The following is an 8,317-nucleotide window of genomic DNA, read 5'->3' on the forward strand; positions in this document are numbered from 1 at the left end:
CTTGCATCTCTTTCCACAAGGACATCGAATTCTTGACGCTTACTGTACATGGTCCAGTGCTGTACTGTTCGCCATCTAATCAAGTTGAAGTGCATCTAGCAACCATTGGATGAAGGGCGTCGGCTTAGCAGAATCCACAAGACAGATGGCCGTTTCACGCTTAATGGCCACAATGGCCATGGCCAGGTACTGAATCCAAAAAGGCTATTCGGCAAAACTAGACTCCCCTTGAGGCAACCAATGCTAACGGAAGCTCTTGGCTGCAAGATTCAGAAAATGGTGAGGTCATTCTTCTGTGGACTATGTATCTCGGAAAATGCAGACTTTGTGCTCCTTCATGAAAGACCACAGTGACCTAGAAGACAGACCCACGGTGAGGGCCTGCTTATGCTGCTTTTTTCCATGGTGCAGATTTTGGCTTCTGACTACCATCAAGATACCCGTAGGTGAATCGACAAACACCTATAGCAGCAACGTGCAAAAAGCATGGCTTGTTCAATCAGACTCTGTCAAGTCTCTGAGCGCACGGGCTTGTCTTGACGGTAGGGAGCAATCGGACCTCGCAAAAGATACCGGGGATCAGAACTGAACACTCCAGAAATGGCTTGCGCCAGGAACGGATGAACACCGTGGCTTCCTCATTGGGTCATGGCTTTCGTGTCCAAATCGGATACATACATAGTTTATTACGCCCCGGCTAAGCTATTCAGGGCTCGCATGATTATCTACATGTTCTCCACCATCGTTGATATCCTTGCCTCCTAAATCGGATACAGATCGGTTTCCTTCTCTGCGGGCATAAATTGATCCGCGCACAGATGTTTGTGAATCCGTCTGCCAACAGAGCACACGACAATGCCCTGACGGTACCTGCTTGATGGCCCCCATAGCCGGAGTCAGGAATTGCATTTACACTGTGTCCATGGAATAGACCCATGTTGTCCACAAACAGCGATGGCAAGTGTAGTCTCTATAGTATTGATCATATGTTGCTTCCTCTTGGCAACACACTTCATCTTTTTGGACTTGATCCACACAGGCTGGGCCCATAGTCGTTCTTACTGTGTACATGCGACCACGATCAGATGTGCGAGAATGAATGCTGTGAAAGCCGGTTATTGATGCTTTGGAGTAGCTCTTGATTACGCGTTGCCACTCGCACTGTCGTTCGCCATCCTGACCCACATTTTTGTTCGCAAACCAGTTGCTATAGCCATGACCAGAGGTTTGTGGAGACCCATCACAGCAGGTTTCGGCTTCTCGAACATTGAGAATGTTTGTGAGAGAGGAAGCGACATGTGCACAAAACTGTACAGTATGCAACATAGGTCAAAAAGAAAACCTCAGTAAAGAAGCGATTCTGGCCTTACTGTGGAGGTCATCGATGAATGTACTTGATCAGTATGTATCCTGTCAGCAAACGGGACCATATATGTCTGTGCACAGATCAATTTCTGCCCGCAAGGACGGAAGCCAAAATCGATATCTACTGTACTTATTGTATCTCCGGTGATTGTGCATCGCCTTCAAACCTCTAGGCCGTACAATTCTTCTCTTTGCTCAGTACAATAGCTTCTTGGTGACGGCTCTCCATACAGTCTTGCCACCAAGGCACGACAGCCGCTTCAATCGGGCGTGCACGCTGTGGTAACTTACAGCCCGTGGTGAGACCCCGGCCCCGCTTCCCGCTTCTACCACTCCCCTAGCCACGATACTATCTTCCGCGCGAACTTTTGTCTCGTTGGCTGAACGTACAGTAGATATCGAAATCGGTTTCCTTGTCCATGAAGAAAAACTCTTCTGCGCACATATGTTTGTGGATCCGTTTGCTGACAGGGTACATGACAACGCTCCGACGGTACCTTTTTGATGACCCCCATAGCCGAAGTCAGAAATTGCTTCTACACTGTGTTCGTGGATTACACCCATGTTGCATTATCCAACATCCACAAATGGTGACAGTAAGTGCAGTCTCGACAGTATGCAACATTGGGCTAAAATTAGAATACAGTAAAAAAGCGATTCTGGCGTTACTGTGAAGGTCATCGATGAAGGTACTTGTTGGGTCTCGGTGTGTATCCCGTCAATTAGGAGATCCACATATGTCTGTGCACGGAATAATTCCTATCTACAAGGACGGAAACCAAATTCGAATTCTACTGTAAACCCCGGCGGGGTCCAGTGAGGTCCCTGGTCTTCGCAGCAGGGTGCTACACGCCTCACCAATCGGCCTGGGTCAGAGAAGCTACGCGAGAGCTTTCTTCAGTTCGTGTACGCCCTGGCCACACGGCAGAATATCGGCGGTACAGGAGTCCGCGAAAAGGCCTTCACCTTCTTCAACTCTCTGATCTCTTTCCGCACAGACACATAAACCGTTTTTGATGCTTACACAGTGTATATTAAACCCTGGCTCACAGATTTACATGCCAAACACTTGGGCAAGCTCTCCATCTCCAGTAACAGAGGTTGGGTAATCCAGAATCGGCTTTCCAACCCACTTAGAACCCCTGCTGGTGATGACACCGAAGCCAATGTCTGCCCCAAACCATGGATGGAGCACCCCTGTCAACTTAAGGTTTTTCTGGGCTAAGTACTCCCGTACTAAGCCAGACTGTGTTGGTGCCAAGATATCAAACGTCCGTGCGGAAAGAGAGAAGTGTGTTGAATATGAGATGAATCCCTTTTCGCTGACCCCTGTAGGAATTGCTCACATTCCCAATATTGTACCACGCGCTGGAGCTTGGCAAGGGGTTGCCAAGAACAGACGTGGCAGAGCATCGAAGCGGAGGATCCGAATTAGATACGGGGGTTGGTGGACCATAGCTAGTTCACCGACCTGGCAAATCTCATTACTAAGGTAGTTGGTCCAACACACTCCACCAGCGAGTTCCCTCGTGCCACTGCTGCGTCGCTGACCGGCACCGCCCGCACAAGGCAGGGGTTGCGTGACATAGCCTGGAGACACCTGAGATGTTCCGAACAACAATCACCAGCTAACGGCGCTATCACCGAGCAGCCGTGAGTGATGCTGGAAAGCACACTGTGTCAAGGTTGAAGTCAGCCAAGCCCACCATTGCCAGCCCAGCCAGACGTCTCCGCTCTACAATTTTCCCGCTCTCTTCTTGAGGCAGCCAACTTCCATAAAACGCCTTGTTCCCTTGTGATCTCCGACGCATCTCCTCCACTGGATCGAGTTCGTTCGTGCTCGCCCAACTTCGAAATGTCGACCTACGCGGCCAAGGGCCAATGGGACTATCCGCCTCAGGTTGAGCTCTGCTGGTTGTACGCTGCGGCCAATGACGATGTTCATGCTGAAGCACTCCTCGCGTGTCAGGGTTTTGGCTGCACTGTAGCCACAGATGGCATACCGATACTCTGGGAAATCGATGTATCCATTGCAAACTCGGATGCTCTGAAGACAAGCTTCGCAGTCATATCGTCGACTCCTGACGGATGTCGTTTTCTCAACTTTGCGGCCGCTTTAATCGCATTTGTCAAAAACGAAGACGGCGCGAAAGCGCTTGCTCTCTTGATGGCAGCATCGGTATCGGATCCTGAGCAGAGAGTGCCAAGCTCGGCAGACCTGACGACGATTCTCGAAGCCCTTGTGAAGTATCTGCCTCAGGAAAGGAACAAAGACCTTGCGTCACAATACTCAGCAGCCGCCCGGCACCACTCCGATCCCGAAGCCGTGGACCTGGCTTCTTGGATTAAGGGTTGGGTCGTGCGAAACCACAACAACACTCACGACATATCTCCGTTTTGTCGTCGAATTAAGGCATTTCTAGATTGGTGCCAGAGACCTGAGGAAAATCGCTGAACGACTCGGAATGCAAGGGAGGCAGTGGTGTATCCTGATAATCAGCTTCAGCCTCCAGTCATCACTAGCGATGCTCTTTCATCGTACGGGATCCCACATTCTTGCCGTACCAAATATCAGCGCTTTTGAGTGGAGGTGTTCTGAAGATCAAGCTGAAGGCCCGCGCCCGGTGGTCCGGCTCATCTTGGTGCTTGCGGTGGGTCAAGCCTGTATTCAAGCTGAGGTTACGCGCACTGCAAGACATGATTGTGTCTCCTGCGTCGGGATAGGTTGCAGTCAAGACGCGCTCAGTTGGAAGAGTGTTTGACGTACGCTCGGTAGCCTTCCCAAACAAATTCAATCGATGTATTGCCAGTTGCGTTCAACCCCATTCCCGTACTATCCAAGTTTTTGATAGGTACACACTAAGTACAGTACATGACAAAGTGACTCTCTCGGCTGTTGGTTCACGCTTCAGCCTACTAAAGTCAATGCGGGGGCGCACTGCTTGCTGAAAGCTGATGCTGCTCATGTGTGACAGGAGCAAACAGCTCCACGGCCGTATTGTCGGCGGATGTAGGCCCCGCTCGGTAAAAGCTGACGGTCGCTCAAAGAAAGCTCGCTGAAAGCCAAGGGGAAAGTCTGCTGGCTTCGCCGATATGGGACCTCAAGAACGCAGGAGCCACGCCGAAAAAGGCGTCGGGAAAGGTCACGTCCAAAACATGCTCCGGCCGGGTGCTCCCGGAGTAAATGCTAGCTTCATATGTCGCTGCATCCACAACCTCGTCGCATATTCTGGGCCTGGTCCAGATCGCACCCACTGGAGGGCAACTACGGCCGTTTGCTCATTCGAAGCTCGCAAGTTTGACGCTTACTATCATAAACCCCAACCCAGTGCACGACCTATCATGGATCGAGAGCTGAGACTTTCAGGGTCTACCATCTCCTCCTGTGGTTGGTTGGTAATGTATCCTACAACGACCAATGCAATGCAGAGATATGAAAGCGAATGGGTGCCGGGTGTGGCCACCGCCACGTGTTGGAAGTTGCCTGTTGCAAGATCTGGTAGTTGATGGGCCCTTGCGACCACCGACAGTGTGCTTGCCGCCTCCGATGGAACTGTTACTGGGAAACCTCGTACCTACATCCGTATTTCATTTCCATTTGCACCACTTCTACAGGTCCCCGTTGGATGAGCAGGGCATTTTTTTGAAGCCAGCTATCTGCCACACGTTCATCCGTTGAGGGGTGACTTGTCGGCACCCGCTTGCGACCACCGACCACTGACCTAATCGACACAACCACGTGGCAACATTGACACAGAACTCGAAACATTGGCTAGTCTGAGATGATGGGTGTTGCATGTGGCTACAGTACACGCCCATTTGCTACTTTCCCTAGCGCCACTCTTGGCAGAGAACGGCCGTTGACGCCAAGCATCATGGCTCGGTGCGTAACGAAAGGGCTCTCGAAATGCCTCCGAAAATTTCCTCAAGAGACAAGATTGTTACCATCAAAAGATTCAAGCATACATAGCACTGCATGGTCAGCTGTTCACGTTGCCCAGAGCGCCATGGCCCGAAGACCGGGAGATGTTCCGAGCGATGACGTCGATGCCCTTCAGTGTAGGGGTGCCTGGCAGACCTGCTAACAAAGACGGCAGAAATCGGGAAGAGAACCAGTTAGCAGAGCATCGAAATCGGCAAAACTATCATCCATCAACCTCTGTATTACCTGCGCTCCCTCTGGTCACTTGTTTTGTCACTGATCAACCTCGGGTCGCGCTATATTGGTCCGAAATTTAGGGGCATGATCCATGCTTATGGTGAGTGCGCGGATTTGTGACCAAACACAAGGCTCAGTACTAACTGATCGCGCAGTGAGTGTCTTTGACCATTCCAGAGCTCTAAAGTCATCTCATTCAATCCCTGGTAGCCTAATCGTAAAAGGGACAGTTAGTTCTCGAGATGGACGGCAACGACAATCATCATGCAGCTGTCTTCGCGTCTGCGTCCGCATCACCGGGAGTCGAAGAAACTCAGACCTCCAATCTAACGTCCATGCCTCCGGCGACCCGTGCGATATATGAAGACTTCAGGGATAAATTAGAGTCTCTACGAGCTGTCATTTCCAAGAAGGGCGACGAAGATGACCTGGATGACGCTTTGACGCTTGCAAGAGCGCTTAGACAATTGACAGCACCCCTGATGTCCACCATCAAGCAAGAAGGATCTGCGGTATTTAGGGAAGAGACCAGCGACACTGCTGCCGGCCCTGACTGGCTGGAAGATCAACGAAGTTAACATGCGGCCTTTGCCTAGGAGGGATGATCGGGCTCTTACTAATGCCTAGGGGAGGGTAAATTGCAGTAAGAAATCTAGTAGTCGTAAACAGACACAGCTGCGCGTGGGGAGGGGAATCTGACGAGGCTGCTTTGTCAACGGAGAGCACAGTCTCGGGAGGTGGCGAAAGGAGGCGCCTTCCCTCGAATAAGGCTATCAGATTCATGGGGAGGTTCTTATGTAGTTGGTCTTGAACAGTGGTCCTTGATTGGTGTGCTACTGTAGCCGTGCATTTGTGCTTCTTGACTGCACCTTTCCACCACCAGGATCTTTCCCCTGGAGAATTAGCATTGCCACCGCCTGTGCACTGAATGCGCATAAGCCATAGCCTCCAACTTCTGATGGAAGGTTTTGCATGCACGGATCTCCGCTCGTGGGGATTCAGCACCATTCAGATGTCATTGCCGAACTCGGCGACCGTATTCATCCTGCTTGCTGGACTGTGGACTCAAGCCTGATGACAGACCTCCAGTATGGTCGGCAGTGGCATAATGGATGGGGATAAGTGTGGTTGTGTTGCTTAGAGTCATCTGCTGGGCCTGTAGTGGATCTATATTCGCGACCGTTGGAGACTTAGACTCTTCTTGCCTCCTCTTCTTTCTCTTGTCCTTTTTGCTCAATTTCCTGAAGCTGCCTTCTGCTTTTGGTCCTGCCTTTAATGCCGAAATCGAATTCCACGAGACTGATGTGAGTCTTGCGTGCTCGCCTCTGGCGCGTGTTTCAGGATGCGTTGCGCTGTCAGGCTGGCTGTACAAAATGGTCAGCTTTGCCAGTTGGCCTTGTCTCCGAGCACGGATAGTGCGAATCGTACCACAGGTTAAGTTCCTGAAGCCCGGCGGTGGTGCATTGATCCCACAGGGCAAAAGCTGGATTCGTATTTTCTAGGACAAGCACCACGCCCCCATCAGGATCGAGCGTGTGCGAGCGCCCCATAGGGTCGCGTTGCTCAAAGATGCTGTCGGTAGGCGCGGCGCGTAGAGGCGCAGTCATGGCAGATGCTGATTCCCAGTTCGGTGATGGAATCAAGCGAGGATTGAACAGCCAGTCAGGTGTTGTTCTTAGTTTTCGTTGATGGCGCTGGACTGCCATATAACTCATCACGGCAAACGTGACGGGCAGGCCAGGCGTTGTGTCACTATGCGTATTTTCTCACGCAAGCTTCCCCTTTCGCAATAATGTGCCGTACGCGCGCGCTTTTAGATGCAAGTTCCTCTAGCCAAGTTGCGCTGGAGTCTGTGCCGGCATCCGTATGGTCCTCGGCCAATCGCGCACTCTCACTATGCACTGCATGACATTCCGCTCGAAGAGCTGGCAGTGCCGGGGGCATCAGCTACGTATCTCGAGCTACGGTGCACAAACAGTAGTTCTCCAGCCTGCCATATCTTGAGACCCCCGTACCCCAGTGACGCTGACCAATCTGCCAATGCGTTTGTCAATCCAGCAAAGCAAACCAAGACATGCATTTGGCCGGATCTATTTCGCCTGGGCACCTTGAGGGGCGGAAGATCGATGCTATCCTAAAGTCAATGATCACCAACTTATTCATACGGCCCCTGGCTTCACGCCCAATGGGTACACTGAGCATTGCTTCCCTGACTGTTTATTTCGCTATCGTCCGGGCTCTCCAGCAACCCCTCCAATCAGATTAGCATGAAGAGGGGCTCATCCTTAAGCCGTTGATTGGGCAGTGTCTTTTGTTGGCTTCGGAATATCAAGTTTCCGACAGCCGCGTCGCCGACCAAAGATGCAGAAGCCCGCAAACCCCATCCGCTAACTGACCAACCACTTACCATCCGCCATGACCGGATTATCAGAACAGATCAAGCGCAATCCCATTGGAAATGGGCTTGATGATGTTCGCAGTACTTTCAAGTCCGTAAACACCAGGGAAAAGACGCCATATTCTACAGATTCAGTAGATCAACTCGGCCAGGAAGGTACGAGCCCTGGCTCTCGCTGCTTAACCCCTCTAAATCATTTACCGATCTTCGGAACCTGACCCTCCCTCTCCTGGTTGCCTTGCAAAGCCACGTCCTTTCAACATCTCTAATGCCGGCGCCCTATTGAGCCAGCTGAGAAGGTCCAATGCTGTCAGCAAAGGGCTCACGGGTCACAAGATGGAGGGGTTGATAAGAGTCGTCTTAATGAATCTAATGCCCACGGTTACCATTCAATT

At 51.4% G+C, this 8,317-nt stretch overlaps 4 protein-coding genes across 4 annotated transcripts; 2 read left to right on the plus strand and 2 right to left on the minus strand.

Moving 5' to 3' along the window:
* Positions 1–1,142: 1,142 nt before the first annotated feature.
* Positions 1,143–1,298, minus strand: CTAM01_17039 (uncharacterized protein; the record flags this gene model as incomplete). The annotated part of the gene is made up of 1 exon (XM_060533031.1): positions 1,143–1,298. The coding sequence occupies one exon, from the start codon at positions 1,296–1,298 to the stop codon at positions 1,143–1,145; it is 156 nt and encodes a 51-aa protein (XP_060372388.1).
* Positions 1,299–3,220: 1,922 nt separating this feature from the next.
* CTAM01_17040 (uncharacterized protein) lies at positions 3,221–3,820 on the plus strand (the record flags this gene model as incomplete). Its single annotated transcript, XM_060533032.1, has 1 exon — positions 3,221–3,820. One exon carries the CDS (start codon positions 3,221–3,223, stop codon positions 3,818–3,820), a length of 600 nt encoding a protein of 199 aa, XP_060372389.1.
* A 1,946-nt stretch (positions 3,821–5,766) lies between these two features.
* On the plus strand, positions 5,767–6,102 carry CTAM01_17041 (uncharacterized protein; the record flags this gene model as incomplete). Its single annotated transcript, XM_060533033.1, has 1 exon — positions 5,767–6,102. One exon carries the CDS (start codon positions 5,767–5,769, stop codon positions 6,100–6,102), a length of 336 nt encoding a protein of 111 aa, XP_060372390.1.
* A 437-nt stretch (positions 6,103–6,539) lies between these two features.
* CTAM01_17042 (uncharacterized protein) lies at positions 6,540–7,131 on the minus strand (the record flags this gene model as incomplete). Its single annotated transcript, XM_060533034.1, has 2 exons — positions 6,540–6,888; positions 6,953–7,131. 2 exons carry the CDS (start codon positions 7,129–7,131, stop codon positions 6,540–6,542), a joined length of 528 nt encoding a protein of 175 aa, XP_060372391.1.
* Positions 7,132–8,317: the final 1,186 nt, after the last annotated feature.

Source organism: Colletotrichum tamarilloi (genome assembly GCF_030869305.1).
Source record: "Colletotrichum tamarilloi strain Tom-12 chromosome Unknown Scaffold_315.1, whole genome shotgun sequence".
NCBI lineage: Eukaryota > Fungi > Ascomycota > Sordariomycetes > Glomerellales > Glomerellaceae > Colletotrichum > Colletotrichum tamarilloi.